Source organism: Spea bombifrons, chromosome 9, assembly GCF_027358695.1.
Source record: "Spea bombifrons isolate aSpeBom1 chromosome 9, aSpeBom1.2.pri, whole genome shotgun sequence".
In the NCBI taxonomy this organism is placed as follows: Eukaryota; Metazoa; Chordata; class Amphibia; order Anura; family Pelobatidae; genus Spea; species Spea bombifrons.
In genome coordinates, this window is record NC_071095.1 from 27961886 (window position 1) to 27981720 (window position 19835).

The 19835-nt window shown below is 43.8% G+C and overlaps 2 protein-coding genes across 3 annotated transcripts; both read right to left on the reverse strand.

Annotated features, from left to right (window-relative positions):
- Positions 1–1015: 1015 nt before the first annotated feature.
- On the reverse strand, positions 1016–8094 carry BNIPL (BCL2 interacting protein like). Of its 2 annotated transcripts, none has more exons than XM_053474758.1 (10): positions 7926–8094; positions 3859–3966; positions 3560–3630; positions 2949–3179; positions 2584–2748; positions 2200–2302; positions 1982–2113; positions 1529–1615; positions 1277–1375; positions 1016–1141 (listed from the first exon to the last, which is right to left on the reverse strand). In XM_053474758.1, exons 1-10 carry the CDS (start codon positions 7970–7972, stop codon positions 1117–1119), a joined length of 1068 nt encoding a protein of 355 aa, XP_053330733.1. In that variant the 5' UTR covers positions 7973–8094; the 3' UTR covers positions 1016–1116. The 2 variants fall into 2 exon arrangements, with proteins under 2 accessions (XP_053330733.1, XP_053330734.1); XM_053474759.1 differs by lacking the exon at positions 7926–8094 and adding an exon at positions 6190–6242.
- A 714-nt stretch (positions 8095–8808) lies between these two features.
- On the reverse strand, positions 8809–17985 carry PRUNE1 (prune exopolyphosphatase 1). Its single transcript, XM_053474756.1, has 8 exons — positions 17894–17985; positions 13838–13939; positions 13459–13664; positions 13062–13246; positions 12728–12886; positions 12248–12342; positions 11764–11922; positions 8809–10017 (listed from the first exon to the last, which is right to left on the reverse strand). The coding sequence occupies exons 1-8, from the start codon at positions 17930–17932 to the stop codon at positions 9475–9477; spliced, it is 1488 nt and encodes a 495-aa protein (XP_053330731.1). The 5' UTR covers positions 17933–17985; the 3' UTR covers positions 8809–9474.
- Between the last annotated feature and the right edge of the window lie 1850 nt (positions 17986–19835).

Sequence of the window (19835 nt, forward strand, 5' to 3'; positions counted from 1 at the left end):
CATCTGCTTTTGTGTCTGTGCCCTATTCAGTTGTCCTTGCCAGCTCACTCCTGGTCACCATGCATCATGGGGTACAAACAGAGCCCCTGGTATCCTCAGGGCTCCTGCCCGACCTGCTTACCCGAGTGCTGACACTATAATTGTGATGCTTTAGAGGTTAGTTGACCCCTGTCTAGTTTATTTCAATATCTTTGGTTGTCTACGTTTATATTATAGATTATGTATTTCTGTACACCATTCATTCCAGAAATCATATAGCTTGGCCCTCTCGGATGTGTACCCTGCGGGGTGAATGCTCCTGAGGGTGAGAAACACTACCCTACTTGAACGTGAACGTGAAGCCGTCATTAAAACACTTCTAACACCCACTCTTACTCTCCAAATTCATCAGCAACAGCTGGAACGGGTTGTTGTTATGTCTCCAAATGGGGCCAATGCAAGCCTTCACTTGGAGACCCAACGAGAGACGCTTTAGGCCACCAAACATTTCCCAGATGCCCTGTGTGTACAGATGTCCAACTCCACTTTAACAAAGTATATGATTTTATTTCACATTTTCACTATATGAAATACTATTTCTTTAAATTTAAACAACTTTTCCAGGCTACAAATATTCCAGCACAATTATTCACCCGTGCGCAAGCACACTAACGCGTCTGTCTTTAGCGAGGCAGCATTGCTCCTGCGTGAGAACGTTGTGCAGGGGATCCCCAGAAAAACTCCATAAGGCAGGGTACATCGACGTACGACAAACACAATAATACTGTACAAACTACATATATTCAGCTCTCAGGCTGTCACACGCATAGGACATGGTTTGTGATGACGACATAATGTGGATTTTGGTGCAAACTTCTCCCCCTCCGACATTATCAGTCACATGACCCGACTGATTTTACAAAATACAGACAACTTACATAAAATTACCGTTTTAACAGAAAGCTATAAACGCCCCTGAGGACGACGAGGGTCAGAACAAAAAACTATTTTTCTGTTGTTTTCTGCTATTCAGAACACAAACACAGAAATACATATTTTTCTAAACAGAATTCCATAATTTCAGTAAGGTTCTGGTCACTCCATATTTACAAATACACAATCCGGCTTCTGTTTCTCTTATTGGTTCGTTTCTTGGTCTAACCTGGAAGATAATCAGTTTAAAGTTCAATATCCCAAAAGCCTGCCTGGGGAAATAAAATATTTATTGGCAGAATTATTGTTTTAAATAAATACAAATTACTTTATTTTTTCTCCTCTTAACCCACAGGATACTTACTGTTTTATACAGACAGGGATGTGAATTTGATCCAGTGAAATAATCTGAGACAGGTCGTTCAGGCTATTGATAAATTTTACTTTTTTGCTGAATTTGGAGCTGAAATAAAAATAAAACAAATAAAGATAAAAAATAAATGTTTTTATTCTTGCACATACTCTGCTCTCTATGGTTCCCCACAAAAAAAACACCTGTTTGTCTATAATTTTGGCAATAAAAAATTGGCCATTTTTATTATTGTATGATTTTTACCTGACGAATGGACGAACAATGGCCAGCAGGGCTTTCACATACCAGGTGGGGTGAACAATTAACACAGATTTCAGATTTTTCTTCAATCTAAAAAACAAATTAAGCAGAGAAACGGTCAATGGCCATTTCACCAAGTAAACAAGGAAGTCAAAATATTTGGGAATCTTATGATATACTTTGGAAAAATTATGTAAAACAAATGTAATAATCTTTTGAGAAGAAATAAATAGCATTGCTTAGGTTTTAAAAGGCTTGAAATTTTGGAATGATGGGGATTGAAAATGGTTATTTTATTTTAATTTGGTGACTTCAGTTTGTTCACTCGTTTACAATGCAAGATTATTATTTGTTGCCATGAATAGCTTTTTTTCTAACTGTAAATGTTAAAATAATTACATATCCTGTTTAATGAATATACCAAGGAAAGACTTTAGTTTTTTTTGTGTAATTTACCGCCTGCCTGTGGCCTGGTAACAGCGTTTAATCCATCCAATGGTGGGGATTTTGCTGCGAGGTGTTGCACCGTTCAGATAAACCAACACATAGTCCTCAGCAACCATTAGGTCTAGCATTCCGATTATATACCTGCATTAAAAAAAATGTTAAGCGTACACAACGAACATGGGGTTTGGGGAGAGGTGTGTGTTTTTTTGAAACAGAAGAGGGTTTACCTGAATAAATTGTCCATCACATACTGGTAGTTTGGGGTATTGTTCTCTGGTAAGTAACAAGAAGCAAACGTGATGATTGCGTTTAAGCCATCTCCATAGTAACCTGGAGGAAAAGAACATTTAAAGATATTTATTATAGCCCCATCAGCAATGGAATAAGTGGGGGAAGCAGTTTGCCTGCGCACATGCTCTGCTGAGCAGTTCCTGTACATTATATTGCTGTAAAATACAACAAAGTAGAAAAATTATTTGCAATGGTAAAAACTGAGACGTTGTGGAGATAGGCGGTAACTTCCATTGTCCTTTGATTGCTGGCAGTTACTGTTAATGTGTATTTTTAACATAAATAAAACAAGGATGCCAGTTTGAACCATATCCTGTTACCTCCATGGGAGATCACTCGCTTATACGGCTCAATCGCTGTCATATCTACTTTGTGTTGTCCAATCAGAAATATTCTCCATTTCCGGCCCTCTTTATCTTCGATGTCGCTAATGCGGCTTTCAGTATACGCCATGTCCTCTGCTGCCTTTACCTTTGGCAGGTCATCTGTATAAGTAAATCCATTTAAATGTCACCTTCTCAAGAAATAAGAAACATTTACATTGCACAATTATTCCTCCCCAGCAATTTTTTAAAACCACGTATATTCCAGTTTGATGTCTTTATGGGCAGATACAAATCACAAGGGGGGATTGATCATGCAATATGGACTCCATGAATCAGATGGGGATGAAAACATAACATACCTTCCCACTCAAACTCGTTGCTGTTTTCTGGAAAGTCCAATAATTCACTGCTGTTTGGGGTTTCCAGATCATCTATGTCAAAGTCAAAGTCATCATCTGTGGTCTGATCAAGGATGTGGCCAGAGACAATGGAGTCTTCACTATTCTCCAAGTTAAAACTGAGAGACGGGGCCGAGAGGCGCTTTTTCATGTGACGGTTGCCGCATAATTCCAGTGTGTTTGGAGGACAGACTAGAAATGAGGAAAGAGACTAAATTAATGAATGTAACCTAATATAACGAGACATATAACATCAAGACTGGCCATTCTCTTGGTGGACCAAGATATCCCTTATTCAGTTGTTCACACTGTCGACCCTCTTACGTATTAAGCCCTCAGTGTTGACTACCAAGATACACAGATCTACAACGACACCTTACTGCACCATTTGCTCATTTATGGTCCACCAGGCTGGTCATGATCTCCACAGACGACCACAGGCAGCACCTTTTTCAACACAGACATGGACTGATCCACCTGTGCCCATCACAGGGGCTCCATAAAATGCACACTGTTGGCGGAATTTGACAACCAGTAAAGCAAAATGTAAATTAATGTGGTCTGGCTCTGACCTCTGTCTACAACGGATTCATTCCCTTCTTTGGAATCCATGGCTTCTTCCGTGGTTTCCTCTGGGAGGGGCCTATTGAACATTTTAAGGGGAAACAGGAATTAATTCAAAGAAAACCCCAAACGGACGCGGGTTTTCAGGCACACAGAGTTCCCCATCACAGAACCAAGGCTGGAGCGCGGGTGCTTCAGAACCATAAGGACCTTTCGATGCCAACCACCAAGCTTTCCACCTGACTTGGTCACTAATCCCATCATAACACCCCGTGTGCGCAATGGATTTACACCCCGGAGTGAATACCTGGGAAACTCTTCATCCTGCCATTCTTCTTTTAGTTCCATGTCATCAATCCGTGGCTGTGTTTTGCCCACCAAAACCGGGACTTGGTGCCCGATGCTTTTAGGAAAGCTGCAGAAAAACAAAGGATGCCCAACATTAATGCTACAAATCATACTTTGATCAGTTTGATTTTGTGTCTTGGGGCAAACATTATCAAGCTGTTCTCTGAGGCCAAAATGTGGGCAAAGTGTGACCGACAAGCCATTGTTGGACTAAATTTCCCATCATCCCCAAACAAGCTCCCGCCTGGCAGAGATAACTCTACCCAAAAGGAGTTGATAGGTCATTTGACGGTACTGTAACTTCTGATTGGACATGTAGAACATTTTGCTGGCTACAGGGTTAACTTGTTTGACACGTATGGCCTGCAGTCATCGTAATCATTTGCCTACTGTGTTTCATTTAACTGTAAAATGACGAATATAGTAAACGGCAAAAGAGGATATGAACAATTCACTAAACATCAGACAACTTTATATAGAATTCCTTAATTACAGAGATGTGACCTCATCCGGTGTCTCTCTCCAGCAGCTAACATGCTATGTATCCACCAAACCACCTCCTGGGTACAAAGTGCCTAGTTTTGAGTGCCTAGTGTGATCTTGCTGGTTTCTATGCTGGCTTGCTCACCTTAGAGGGAACACTACCATGGGTCAGGTACTGTAATCATTGTGTGTCGGGGTGCAGCACCTTCAATCACATTTACAATAAAGTGGACATGGGGGCAACACATATAGATGTTCTAACTAAAGCGGGGCATGGCACTTCTTCTGACCTTGGCGAGCAATGTCTCTGGTGCCCTCTCCGGCATGCCTTGCTTGCCAGCAAAGAAGACAGCACCATGGTGGCGCCCCCTATCTCCTTAGCCCTAGGGAAGCACTTAGTTTACCTTTACATGGCAGGGCCAGTCCTGGTTTTAACTCGTTGAGTAAAGGAGATATGGATGATGTAGTTGAAAAGCTATGATAATTTTTATTAAGAAAATAAAACGGAAAAACGATTAAAGGAAAAGAAAACCTGGACCAGCAGAAATGGCATTTCAATGTCTGCAACGTTAAGAATAAAAAATGACTTTCATTCTGTTAATGAACAGACACAGTTTTCCCGTTCATTTTTTGAATGAGGATTTCTTAGCCGTCATGGTGTCACTATTGATGATTTGGTTTGAAATGGTTAATATTTTTAATGGGTACCATCAGATCATGTAGTCCCCACATACTCTTAAGGGTCTGACAGCTTATTGAGGGGCTGTCGGATGGGGTGCACTGTGGAAACGCTTCACGCTTTAAGGGTAAGCATTTTTAGGCATAACCCTCTCGGGTTCCCAGCAGGAATACCCTTCTCATATATCTGACAATAAAAGGTTAATTGAGTTTTAATTGGTTAATTAGGGATTTAAATAGGCTTTCTGGGAGCCAAATTGCAATACAAGGATCCCCATTTACCACCCAGAGAATCTCCCTGAACATGTTCCCCCAAATTTAGCCCTATAACCCCAATTCCACCACCTAGAAGTTAATGGATCACTTTGGATCGGGGTTCCCCATCGGCGCATGCTTCTCACTGGCTTCTTATCTCTTGTCATTAAAAGATGGACACCTACGCAACTATAATGAAATGACATTACACGGTCATTAAACGCCTACGGAGAATACACTCAACTATTCACAACAAAGCAAAAAAACACAAAAAAACCCAGGTAACTCTTTGACCACCAGAAGGGCAACTCTCATGACATGTCTGCAGCATGGTAGGGGTTAATGTTTCAGTGAACAATTAACAATTATTTTTAATACTATCCAAACACGATAGCAGCTAATTTCCGTTAACTGCGTATAATACATGTCTAGTAAAGGAGTTATACGATGACTGCACGGAGTGCCCATAGTTACCAGAAAGCCAAAAAGACCAAGATTTCTGGCTGAAGATAATTTTCACTTTTTAACCTTTTCGGAAACATCATAGAAATATATAGATCCCACCGTGGAAAGAGTAACTTAGGTAAGAGTAATACCCGAGTGATAACCTGACCAAAGGGGCATCTAATGATTTTGATTAAGGGTAATTGCCCTGGGGCCACCAGGTGTGCTGGGGTGGCTAGCATGGCACACAAATCTGGAAGCTGGCATTCAGTGCTAACAGGCAGTCCAAACACAGCCCAAAGGGCCAAGCATGTTTGTACAGGACACAACAGCCTGACATGTTAGCATGCGCGCGGACATATTATGCTGCCCCAGGGCCCTGCCTGTTGGTAACCTACCCCTGGAGTTTAATAGGAAGCAATGTACTTACAGAAAGCCGTGAAGTGCGATGTGAGCAGGTATTAGGAGCTGTACGTCTGGGTGATAATCGGGGCTGACATCAGCGGTGTAGCTGGGAGGTAAGGCAGGGCCGGCGATTTCAGGCACTCCCAAATATGCTCCTCACTAACACCCAAATCTCTCTCGCTGCAATGCACTCAAGCCGACCATTTACAAGGTGTTTTATGGTGACAGTAACTCAAATTGTAACTTATTATAAGCAATGATTCTATGCATCACTTTTACATGGATACATATTAATCACGTTAATTAATAGTTGTGTGTAACAGTCCCCATACCTTGGCAGAAAAAAAAGGCAATCACATGTTTAGGAAGTGCTCAAAAGACATGTGCGCTGGGTAATTACTTCCCCCTGGTTGCTGGAAGGCATGTTTAATATTTTTATTTATCCACGTATTTAGGACCACCTTATATCTTAGTGGTCTGCATATAAACTAACATTTGATACATGCTACACTATTACACACACTACATATTTTTACCTACTAGTAATATTTTTTTTTAAATCTTTCCTCTAGAGGGTTAATCAGATCAACACAAAACCTGTTTCTGTGGTAACAAGCTATCAATGCTTGGTTTTGTGTCACATGATAGATAAGTGTTCCCAGCAAAAATATGAGGCAACAAAGAGAAGGGACTGGCTATTCAGCAGTTGTAGGAATGACACGTGTTATGCTTCATTTAGGTCTGAAAGTGTTAAATCAGCGCGATCTGCACCCCCCTAGACTCCTTCCATGCCCAGCCAGTGTAGGTTTTGGCATCTCCAGGAACGTTTGTGGCTAGGGGCATCTGGGTTGTAAATCTGGCTCCCTGTGAAGTCGTAGTTTGTACCTTGATGGCCGCTTCTACTGTGGTCTTCAGATTGAAGTTCATCAGCCTGGGACGGCTTATTGCTCATAAGTTTTGAAACAGCAGACTCATGAGCCATCTGTGTCTGTACCACCTTCACTGGGCTTCAGACTAGTATATTCCACTACGATATGAATTTTGCTTTAAAGTCATAAGGAAAAGACAAGATTTTTCTGTGTTATATGTGTTTTCGGTAGGACTAACAGAGCAACCCATTACCCTAACAGGTCAGTTATAGGGCTGACCTCACTAAGCTGCATGAAATGGTGACTTCACCCCAGAAGCTCTTTTCCACCCCGAACCCGATGAATCTATGGAAAGCTTCCGTGACTTGGTCCAGGTATCTTTTGTACTGCACAATGAATGCCACTAGATGAGATATATAGCCGACAAGGACAGTAAGCAAAATCCTTAGGAAAGTATAATCAAATTATATCAGCGGGTGAATTCTGCAAACCTCCACCCTACCTGTGTCGTTAAGCATTGGGTGTATCTACACCCAGGTATCCAAATATTCCCCCATCACCCCAATTACCTATAAATGTATCCATCAAAGTAACCAATACTCAGAATTCATCGCTTCGTGGTCTAGTACAATGTCTGGGTAGCTTTAACTCTTAGTGCTCTGGACGGGGCATCAAGCATTGCTTTTCATACAATACCTGCAGGGAGCTTCACAACCCCCAGAGGGCATCCAAGATCCCAATCCCTGTAATACCATTACTATTAATATAGATTTTTTCAACCAGGTCTCATCGTCTGTACCTCTAAGACGTTCACGGACTGTTTATAATACACCCATATTGAAAAGAAACTGTCCCACAACCATCTGTAGAGGTAAATACCCAAAACATTTACCTCGGCTGCATCCTCTTGCCCTCATTTTCTTCGAGATAAGTCCCCATCTTTATCGGAAGATGTTTTACGAAGGAACGTCTAACCAAGGTGGCATCTAAACAAAGTCTCCTTACCTCCCTGGCTGGGAAAATATTGCAGATACACACCTATCACAAACTGGTTTTTCCACCTCCGCCATCTGTATCCATGCGGTTTCAAAATCAGCTGAGACTTCTCCGGTGGAGAAATAATCCTCCATGAGCTTTTACTATCGATAGCCACTTCTAGGTGGTTAATATAGAAACAAAATGGAACCCAGCTCCGTGTTACAGCGCCTTCAACCACAACAAAACCTTTCCCAAAAACATTCTGCTCCCTATAGTCTAATAGATTTTTAGTTCAAGTTGATTCATTTTATTGGGTTATCATAGAAAAACCTTCTAGGACCTCGGAGGTCTCTTCTCCAGCTTTAATAAACTATCAACTTCAATCAAGGTCCAAAATCTCTTGGACTAATAGAACTTTTTTTACCCCCCCCCCTTAGTAAAGTCTAAATAGATTATATCTACAGCCCCTTCTTGCTGCATCGTAGTGACAGAGTTCTGCTCTTCACAAAACCATTAAATCAATTAATTCTATTTGTATCCAGAATTATTCCTCTGAATAATTGACGCACTATTGGTATCAGACTTACAGGTCTGGGGTTTTCAGTTTGCCATCACACGATGGGGACATAGTAGCATTTTTCCCATCCTGCAGCACCGTGGATATAGTGTATTTATATAATAATATTTAAAATATAAAAAATGTGACTCAACGAGCTGTTGTGTAATACGTTAACGTACTAAAGACGTTCTCACAGCCCATTTGAACCTTTGTATGTTAAATGTGATCCATTCTGAAATTATGGACCGATAAACCAGTTTTAATGAAAGAAAAAAAAAATGCAAATAAGAGTTTATTTTTAACAGGGCACGGACACTTGCAGTGAGTATAACCTCAACATTAAGCCTTAGTTTTGAGTGAATTAAAATAACTCAAGCCATTCTATATTAAAAAAAAAAACTTGTAAAAAAAGTACTAATTTCCCATGAAAACCACGGTAGTATAAAATTTTGATAATTAGAAATTCTAAATAATTATTTCTGTTTTTACAATTTACATTTTTTTTTCTTGCTAAATTGTCTATGTGATCATCTTAGTTTAATTACTCCGTGGGTTTCCTCCCTTGCATGCATAATAAATAACATCATGAGTATTAATTTATTTGATATACATGGTGTAATTAGTAGCCTACATCGGCTGCCATAGATAAAAGGAAGTTCCACTTGCCAAGGACTACAATTCCTATAATCCTCACATAGCCTCTAAAATGAGCAATTTAAACATTGTAATCCATGGCAGAAGGAGAACAAACGTTTGGGTATCTATTCTGAAACGCATGCTGGGAGCGATACTGTTAATTTTACCAAAGATTGCACCCTGAAGTATTACAGAAAACTGTTGAAAAAGCCCCCTCCTCTTATTATGATATTCAGTTCCTTCATATCCAGGCATCGTTGGCACCAAGTCACTTGGACCCTCCGGATGATTTGACTTCAGAATCTACCGCAGTGATCCGGCTGAATCTTTCCAGTATTGCTTCTGCTGTAAATTTAGGAAGTCCTCTGTCCAAGGGGCACCCTTCTACAAGACTGTTCATGGGTGTTGGCGGGAAGGAGTTCTCCTCTTCTGCTCCATCATCTGATTGTTTCTTGAAGCCAGAATTCGATCCTTTGCCCCTGAAGTCCTCTCCAACGTCAACATCAGGAGTGTTCGAGCGGTCTCCAGGTTCCCCGGTGAAGTCATTGTCATCCAAGCCTTCGTCGGTCGCTTGTTCTCCAAAGCCAAAACGGGCTTTTGGCTTTTCGGTATCTTGAATCGACTGCATGAGTTGAGATGCTCTGTTCCCGAAGTCTCTCTTCCTGAGAAAATCTTTGAGAATCGGCAGGACTTTTTTCCGAGACGCGATGGCGTTGCCTTGGTGGTAAGAGACAATGGTCTTACAAGGATCAGATGGAATTAGGGATAGTTTAAGAGAGGGGTTTGCGGCTTCCTCCAAAGCTGTACATACCTAATAAACAAAAATGTTTGAAAATATAAATACAGAAAATGAGAACTATAACTGTCCTGCACCAAAACAAGCTGCAAAAGAACAAGCCTTCCTGGAACATGTCTCCGCTGGGGAGCGACCTCTTCTTATTTGAACAGTTTAGCCTTCTCTCAGTAAAATAGTGAAATCTATACTTGGGTGACCCAAACACATGGCTCAGCCTAGCTCTTTAAGAGTGAAGGAGTACAAGCTGTGGCTATCTGGACTCAAACCTTTCCTCTTGGTCTTCCCGAGGTCAGGGTCTGGCTCAGTCCGCCTCGGGTCATGCCGCTCCTGTCCCCACAGAAATCAGGTAGTCAAAGTACTTGGTTGGGAAAAAAGTATGAGAACCTCTGGTATGGAAACAGAATTTGTTGGCAGGTGAGGACCATTCGGCCCATCGTTCCTGCGTACTATTCTGTGCCAAAGGGTTTGCAGCACTACACAGCAGAACCCCGAAGACAATCACTCACGATCATCACCACAGCCTCCAGACGCGCCCTCCCTCTAGTAATGAGGCATAAACACGGGCAAAGGTTCAAGGAGGAGGCTGGGCCAGTATATCTACATAATGGCTAAACCTCGGCCTGCCAGAACACCCAGAAATGGTGCAATTAGTAAATTGCGGTTCCCATTTTCAACGGTAAATTGGGTCCCGAAATACAAGCGTTTTTATAATGACGGGACTGAAAAAAGGATCGACTCCTCACCTGGACTCCGCCGAATCACTCACTTGAGGCAGTTGACAAGCGAGTTCTCCAGCAGGCAGCTGTGGGACGTTTATCGAGTTTTGCCCTGGAATGACTGAGGTCTGCCTCACAAAGGATCACATTTCACAACTAACTGCAAAACTTTAGCCCTTGACCTAGTTAATAAATGACAGAATCACCTGGCACAGGAGGCCTCGAGGGATGTGAAACGCCTCCTTCTGAACGAGTATTCTCACTGAAAACTAACTCCTATGCTGCTACATATGCTTTTTTCTTTCCTTTAAAAAAGGGGGAAAAAAAACCCAAAAGTAAACCAGACTCTAGGCTGGCATCGGTTGGTTTGATTTTGGGAACTGTGTGATGTCACGCCGTTCATTTTTTTTAAGAAAATGCAAATCTTTGTAGAAACGTTTAGCCCCTGGGCCGTGGATCGTCTATGCTCTTCACAGCCAGCCATGGATGATAAATGCTTCCAGGAGGCGGCAGCATATTGTTTGATTCAATAACTTAAGTTCCAATGCCCACCGGTTCCTGCGGAGGGCTAATAAAGTATCACTACTTCTGCAGGAAAGTAATTATGTAGTAAAATGTCTGTCCCATAAGCGACATGCCACTCATGAGAACAAGGTGGAAGAGATTAACTAGAATTCACAGGGGTCCACGTATGAGACACATGCCCACCCTTAAGAGAAGAATTGTTTGGTGGGACATGCAATTCACAGTTATAGTAGAAGAAGTAGTAGTAGAAGTAGTATTTCCAGGACAGACTGAGAACAACCACAAAGTCGTTATGAAAAGAATCTTTTTTTTTTTAATTTTTTTTTTTTATCAAGGTTGACCCCTGGTTTGGTCACTTGCCGTATGTACGCCTATCCGTGTAGAGCCATCCCACATTATCACATGAAATGAATGAAGCTCATTGATATGCGGTGAAAAGACGTGATCGGGGACCCTTATTATTTCCCAACACGCATGAAGAATGGTACAATGCAATACTACAAATATTTGGGCTACCTACCGACGCTCGGAGCTCTTCCCGCTGACTGTACACGGCTATCTGTCTTGTGGGTTCATTGTCACTATTGAAAGTTATAGCCATGGCTATTAAAACGTTGTAACCGTGCCTCTGGCAAAATGCTCGTAGGTCAGACTCCAGGTTGGCCCTGTGCACAAAATCCTGAGGATAGAAGGAAAAAAAGCACAGGAACCCGGTTACATGGCTGGGTTTTACGCCACACAGATTACAGCTTCTAAAATATAAAGTCAAAGGAAGATACATCTGAACGAAACGCGTATCTGGAATTTTCAGAAAGCCTTTGCTACAACTCTCTGTGTCACATGACTCCAGACTTTAACATTAAGCTGAAAAATATACGAATGGGGAGAAAATAATTATTAAAGAGCATAACAGCTCAAAATGTGTAGTTTATCCAAATCATTTTAATATTTCAGGACAAGCTGCCCACATCCCTTGGCTGGCTGAAGTTTAAAATGTGTCTTACCTCCAGGCTAATGTAGATGGAGCTGATGGCGAGGAGGAGGTCACGGCTCGTTATGGCTTTCATGTCTTTTCTCAGCATCTGTTCTGTGGTCAGACCTGAGCAAGGAATCGTGAGTAAAAAATAATAATAAACAGGAAGGCCCCACCAAATCTTCTATTTATTGTTACCACCTTAGTCTGGGACTGTTTATATCAATTTTTTTATCCTGTGTTGCATTATTCACAGTTGAGTTGTCATTTTATTAAGGGCTAGGGGAAGCTTTTTTTTGTTTTATCCACTGCGTCATTGTGAGCAGGAAGTTGGCATGTACCAAAACAGGAAGCTTTGAAACACAAAATGGCTTCCTCCAGCTAACTGAAAAAATAACTGTTCAGACGGATGCTGCTGTTCCTTGAGCAGAAGACACGGACCAAAATGTTCATGCTCATTGCATGCTGGTGTCCTACACATGCATTTAAAATGCTTATAAAATTTTTTTACCTGACACGTCAAACTTGGCTATCTGTAGTGAATCAAACACTTCAGTCCTTAATGGAAGACTGGGGAACATGGATTCCAGCGTTGTGACAAGTTCACTGTCTTTTGGGGTCACTTTACCAGCCGCAGGTGTCATGTTAACGCAATCAAGAACAATCGTTCCTCGATAAGAAAGGAAAGCATTTCATGTTATGTGTTCAAAACAATCTCAATATTAAAATTAAGGGTTCTGATTTGAAATACTGAGCAGCCAATGCGGGTTACATAGGGCAGAAATGCCATCTACTATGGGCTGCCGCTGGTTTACCCATGTACAGTGCCTTTGAGTGCTTCTCACCACGTAACAAAGATGCCAGCTGTCTGTCCAAGATATTTGGGGCGGCCCGGATGATCTTTTCTGCTATCAGGGTCGTGCAGGACCCCACCAGTTCAGAGGTGACCTCACAATTCATTGAAGCTCTTCTCTCCAGAGCACGGTGATCGATAACCTCTGTCACTACATCCTCCATGAAAGAGTCAGCACTACCGGATCACACGCAAGAACACGTCAGAATTCATGACAAGCAATGAGAAAAACTATTAAAACTTACAACAAAAAAATCACCACCATATCCCTTGCTCATCCTTTATCAGCAGGGGGGAAGTTAAGGAGCTTACGCATTAGTTCATACCGCACATATGTGTCTCCATGGGATCACGCTAGGAATAGGTGTAGGGTTACAACGGCAACTCACCTGGGTAAAACATTGTGATCCACCAGGGTGAGCATAAGCTGACCGGACTCATACAGACTCGGAATGTCGATCTCATCCCTAAAGGTCAGGATCTCCTGTGAAATTCCGTTCTCCTTCAGAAAGAAGGTGCTCTCTGTCCTCAGAGGGAAGTCTTCCCGGGGGATATTGAGAACCGGAATGTGCACCAGGTTTTTGCTTGATGAGGTCTAAAAGGAAAAAACAGAAATGGGTGAGAATGTAAATCCTCCCATTCGCGTGCCGGGAAGGCAAGATGTTTGCATGGTTTGGGGTTCATCGGGCTCGGGAGGGAAGACACCCGGATGGCAAGACAAAGCAGCTGGTGGCCTTTCCCAGGGGGGAGCATACTATCAGAACAAACCTTCGCTAGAAAGTAAGCCAGGGTCATCGCAGACACCATTGAGTCCAAATCACAGGCTTCATTGCCCAGAACTATGTGGAAGTCCAGAGATTCATGCTTCTCCTGTAAAGCAATAAAGACAAAGAAAATATTTTTTACCAAGCTCTTACTGTCACACGGGACGATATGTCTTCCATAGGCATCTATCTGCTAACTAAAAAAATAATCACAGAGTCTAAAAGCACGAAAGCGTCCCCACAGAGAAATAAAAGAGCCAGGCTACGAGTATTCGGGACGCTCGCGTGATTTAAACCAGTTGGGGATTTGGTCAGACACAGAGTAGCGGTACGTGTGCGCGGGTTTCCAGCATATCAGACTCGCAGGTCTGCAACCACGGCCCGCTTGCTGCGAAGTTTACTTTTGTGACCGTGAGCAATCCGAATAATCTTGCAAATAAAAATGCCATCCCTACTCATACTTACTAATTGGGTTTTCGCAGTAAAGGGTCTACCTTTCGCTGGACGGAAAGCAACATTTTTGAAAATCTGTGTAAGGAGACGGATAGTAAAAAAAAAAAAGGAAGAAAGGGGTAATATATCGTCCAAGAGCGGCTAAGTAACTCTTGGCAAGGTTCCAGTCTCACTTTCTCAACTACACGGATGCAGAAAGGTATAGGTTAGCAATCTACCTCTACTCCATGTCAGGGCTATCAGCTTAACCACACGTAATTACCCAAATATTATCTGCTATATATGCTGTGGGACAAATACACGAAGCACTTAGATATAGGTCCCCTCAATAAAACTCTTACCGCAGCCATCAAAGCAGCTCCATTACCTATACAAACAGATGCCATAAAGCAAACTGCGATAACATATCTCATCGGGGGCCAGACGTGACATTAACCCCTCTGCGTATTACATACGTTGTATATATATCAAGCACTAGAAATTATACTGGGATAAAGTGTGAAGAGTGGTCCGTAGCAACCAATAGAAGGCTCCCACTAGTTGGGAGTATTTCATTGGTTGCTATGGTGATAAGACTGCTTTTAAACTTAGCTCCAGAACGTCAAAAAAAAAAAAGGTTGCGAAAAATGGAAACGACTGTTTTTTGAGAATCGTTAAAACCCACTTGCGTTCCTCGGATACCGTGAAGGCGCTGGGCCAACGGCAGGCAAGTTTGGCCATAATTTGCTTACATTTGCCCTGGAAAGTAACTCATTTATGGAAAGCGGCTCGGAGACGAAGTGCTTTCCGAGGGAACGTACAAAAACACCATATGCTTGCAGTTAATAAATCGCATGGGTCATTTGTTTAGGGAAAAACAATATTTGCGTGGAATCTTAAAAGCAGAAGACGTGCTACGTTATTACATTTGTTCTGGAAACAAAGGCCTGTGTAACGAGATGAATGCTGCCACGTTCCCCGCACAGCCGAGAGACATCGCGTTCCGTGGAAACGGGGCATTACATTCCGAGGGGCGCGGGTTTTACCGGCTAATCGGGGGGCATGGTATTTTTGGCAGGCCCTGGGATTGGTTACGAAGACCCCCGACGAGTTACTACGTGAACAGGCTATAAATAAAGGCTGAACGCCTCGGACAGAGCCGAAATAACTCAATGATGGCACATAACGATCGCACGGGAGACCTCGGGCACGTGGGAGCGCTGCGGAGTCTGATTTATATATATATATATATATATATATATATATATATATATATATATATATATATATATATGTTAAAACCGTAACGTTTCTGGTTGGTACATATAACTGCACCCATGAAGCCGCATTGCCCCTACTCTCCCCAGCACCGGGGACGTGAGCCTCACGCTGCGTATCGGTCGGACACCCCAGACGAAGTAAAGCACATCGACATGTGGGCGACTCCTGCGTTATACAGAGCGCTGCTGCCCACAATGACGGCTCCTCCGCGGTGGGGCGCTGAATGAAACTCCCCAAAAGGAGGGTGCCGCGTGACCCTCGTCTTAACGGGGTTTGAGGACCACAGGGGGTTCCTGGTGACTTGATTTATCGTCATCCCCTCACACCCTTCTGATACAAAAGGCCGCTAGCAAACCCGGGCTCGTTGCTAGTTTGAACGATGGAGCATCTGTTGCAAAAGGAAACGCCTCTTGCCGACTGTTTGAAGGGCCGAGGGTAGAGCCGTGGCACTTGGCCATGGAACGGTTAAGCAGGTCTGATCCCCCAGGGTCTGGGGGCTTCTTGCCAGTCCCACTTTTTCGCCGAGCGACCTCATTTCTCCCTGCATCACGTTTTCGATATTTCCGAAGGATGCGAGCTGCCGGAAGCAGCGTTAATTCATGCCGCCGCGCGGAGGGGCTTATTCACAGCATGCAGCGCGGATTCCGAGAGCCCGGGAAGCGAATTAGTTGCCCGCGTTTCTGGTTTAGCGAGCCTTGGCTTCTGGCCGTGGGAGGCCGACGTCTATCTGTGTGTGTCGGGCTGCGTCGTCCGTTAGATAAAACCTTTCCAGCACAAATTAAATATAGCTCTGTGTCCGTCAGCAGGGCCGTCCGCGGCCGCACGTCCCACCCGGAACAAATGCTCGGGATTAGAGGCGAGGACCCCGGGGAAGCAAAACACGACTCGCGATTTAACCCTATAAGTGCTACACAATGGCCCGCGTTCTGACCGACGCACAAAATAAAGACACAATTCGAGGTAAAACTACCAGACGCCCCGTGGTTCCGGACGTAAGAATTTACGTATTTAAAAATAGCGCGGAGCCCAATAAAAGCCGAGAGCCAGCGATGAGAGGGTCCGCGGCGAGTACAATGTGACCCGCGCATGCTGCATGCTCGTCCCACACATACAGAATCTCTGCGGCAGAATAAGGAAGCCATTGTGAAGGGCCACGTGCTGCGGGGGAAACTGGCCGTCCGAGCCGCGTCCGCTGTGCTGAAACGCCTTATTAAGGAGAGGGATACTGAGAATATGTGGCCCCTGATGCCACGGAGACTGTCCCCGGGGAGAAGCCCGTCCACCCAGCCACGCTCCGCGTATAAACACGATACTAACACTTTGGGGTTTTCAGCAATATTTCACTGGCAATGTGATTAGAAAGACGGCAGTGTTCTCATCTGCCTGCCGGCGGAGGCGTTTAAATACTGGCACGGTGGTATTGGTTTTAGCCCCTTTCAGTGATTGTGTAAATCAGTTTTACAGTATTAGAGTAGTGTGACAATGGAATGGTCTTCCAGCAGGGGTGGCCGGTACAGTTATGAGAGTGTTTTCCCGTTATTCGCTGATATTTTGTATGCAGAATTTAAAAAAAATTCCGCTATTTTTGCACAGTTTCTTGTTCTGGACTGATGATATTTTTGCCTCTGATTTTTATACACGGCTGGTCGGGTTAAACTTTTAAACATGGGGAAAACATGGAATTTGGGAATGCACAAAATTATAATTTCATCCCCAAATAATACCGCAACCCACTCCTACCAGACATTCCCTCTATATTGGAGCTGCTGTGGAATGCGGGGGGATGCATTTTACCAAGTAACCCCCCCCCCACCGGAGCGGCTGCTTTCCTCCGGGACACACAGTGACACTCACCCTACACAACCACAATACAATACCACAGGAGATACAGAGAATGCAATGACCGCCCACCCTCCTGGGCACACCGGGGGGATACGTGTACCCCGTTTACAAAAGAATGGGTCAAAAAATAGAGCAAGCAAGTTAAAGGTCTGCACCCTTTAAGATGTGCTTGGCAGAGTGTCAGCTCTACAGGTCAGAAGAATACAAATTGTTCAGGCAAGAAATGGAAGGGTAGAGTGTCAGCTCTGCAGGTCAGAAGAATACAAGACATTCAGACAAGTAATGGAGGGGCAGAGTGTCAGCTCTGCAGGTCAGAAGAATACAAGAAGTTGGGACATGTAATGGAGGAGTGGAGTGTCAGCTCTGCAGGTCAGAAAAATACAAGACGTTCAGACAAGTAATGGAGGAGTGGAGTGTCAGCTCTGCAGGTCAGAAGCATACAAGACGTTGAGACAAGTAATGGAGGGGTAATTCATACAGTGTGCATGCATAGGGGGCACATTACCTGTAAGGCAGCCTTACAGCCCTGCAGAAAGTGCTCCATGCTGCCAGCTCCCTGAGCCTCTGACACCAGCAGCTCAGTGCCCCTTCACTACTCCGGGGCTGACGCGCAGGCAGCCCCAGTGCATGCCGGGACTTGTAGTTCCTTTCAGCACTCAGGCACAACACGGGGTGGGGAGGGGATGGGTTTAACTCCTGTTGTGCCAGAGGGAAGGAGCACGCAAGAGGAAAAATACCGGTATACTAAGATGCCTAATATTGCTTTAATTATTCTGCTCAGCAGCAACGTTTCTAAAAACGTTTACAAAATATCATCATGTGAACATCATGTGTCTGTTCATCGTACCCAGCATCTCTCTGAGCCCCAAACCCCTGATGCACCTCTCCTCCCCTGATGCTCCCTCTCTCCTCCCCTGTGCCCCTCTCCTCCTCTGATGCCCCCTCTCTCCTCCCTGTGCCCCTCTCTCCTGCCCTGATGCCCCTCTCTCCACCCCTGATGCCTCTAGATTGTAAGCTGGTTTGAGCAGGGCCCACCTCACCTGTTGTTTCTGTAAGTCAATTTGTTATGTTACATACACATGTCCTGTCTACCCATTGTACAGCGTTACGGAATTTGATGGCGCTATATAAAATGATGCATAATAATAATAATAATAATGCCCCTGTTTTCTCAGCATGCTGTACAAAATAAAATACATTATTCTTCTTCTAAATAATATAAGTTAAGATTAAACATGAAATCAGTAGCGTCCACCTCCAGCTCAATTTTTTTTACCTTAAAAATTAATTTATATGATTTAGAAGAAGAATAATGGGGGTTATTTGCCCCGTTTCATTTATAAAGCAATTTCCTGCTGTTTCTATACACATTATCGGGGCTTTTAGGGCTGTAGAATCCTGCGATACCCTCATACCCAGCAAACGTTCTGACCTCCTAGAAAAGAGGGGCATCAGGGGGGGAAAAGAGGGGCGATGTGTCCACTTTAATAAACTGCCCATGCAATGACACCTCCACCCCAGTAGAGGTCAACAAGCTTAAAGAGCAGCGACTGCATCTAATCAGAGGTACACTCTTAAAAAAACAGATCGTCACAGATCTTTGTTGAACGCAACCTAGAAAAAAAAGAAGAAGAAAAAAAACTTTGTGGAAAATATAAACAAGCTCCAGGTCTAGGGGCCGGTGGGTGCGCGGAGATCTGGGTGCTCGCCACGAGCCAGGGCCACGGGAATGCAGCTGTAAGGTGGCCCCTGCAAAAAGAGATTGTGGAGCCCGGGAATATAGAGAAGAAGGAGCCCTCCCTGGCCTCGGAATCCAGCGCAGGTACCGTCTGCTTGGAACGTGATCTTTTGTGCCGTCTGTGCCGGTGCTTTACCCAGATGAGTGGGTTTTTAACTGGTGTTTGTCTTTGAAAGGGTTAACAGGCTGTGGGCTCGATAACACGGGATCCTTTAAAACATATTGAAGATGCTGTCATGTGATTTTAAGAAGCGCGTCGGATAGAGAACTGGGCTTTGTCACATCAGGCGGGTCTGTCCTGACAGATTTTGAAATTGTCTCCGCTTTAAGCGTCGTTGCCGTGCGTCCGTCCCGTGGCACGGCTTACACGGTGAAATAACGTGGCGCCGTTACATGCAAATCGTTACTATCCTCGAGGTAAACATAGTAAAAATATTATATACGCCGGTTTGCTTAAAGAAACATAGAACTTGACAGCAGATAAGAACCATTCGGCCAACGATGTGGCTGGGAGACGTGCGGTCTGTGCCCTCCGACCTCCCAGGACGAGGGGGACCAGATTAATCCCCTCTCGACGGCGGTAGATGGTCCGGTAAAATGTATACATTTGCTAGGGATGTATAGATAATTTTGGGATGAGAGGCCTTTATTTTGTTAGGCTTTGAAATAAAGCCCATGAGCCGTGAGCCCCTACTCGTAACACCATGTA

What these genes read in the sequence shown, in the direction of transcription:
- PRUNE1 (XM_053474756.1), bottom strand. Translation starts at nt 17,932, where the DNA reads ATGGAGCACTTTCTGCAGGGCTGTAAGGCTGCCTTACAG. An exon ending in GCTGTAAGGCTGCCTTACAG is followed by an intron (nt 13,940 to 17,893) that starts GTAATGTGCCCC and finishes ATTGCTTTACAG; the next exon opens with GAGAAGCATGAATCTCTGGA. An exon ending in GCTGGCATCTTTGTTACGTG is followed by an intron (nt 12,887 to 13,061) that starts GTGAGAAGCACT and finishes TTTCTTATCGAG; the next exon opens with GAACGATTGTTCTTGATTGC.
- BNIPL (XM_053474758.1), bottom strand. Translation starts at nt 7,972, where the DNA reads ATGGGGACTTATCTCGAAGAAAATGAGGGCAAGAGGATGCAGCCGAG. An exon ending in CAACGAGTTTGAGTGGGAAG is followed by an intron (nt 2,749 to 2,948) that starts GTATGTTATGTT and finishes TTACTTATACAG; the next exon opens with ATGACCTGCCAAAGGTAAAG. An exon ending in ATTGTTCGTCCATTCGTCAG is followed by an intron (nt 1,376 to 1,528) that starts GTAAAAATCATA and finishes TTTTTATTTCAG; the next exon opens with CTCCAAATTCAGCAAAAAAG.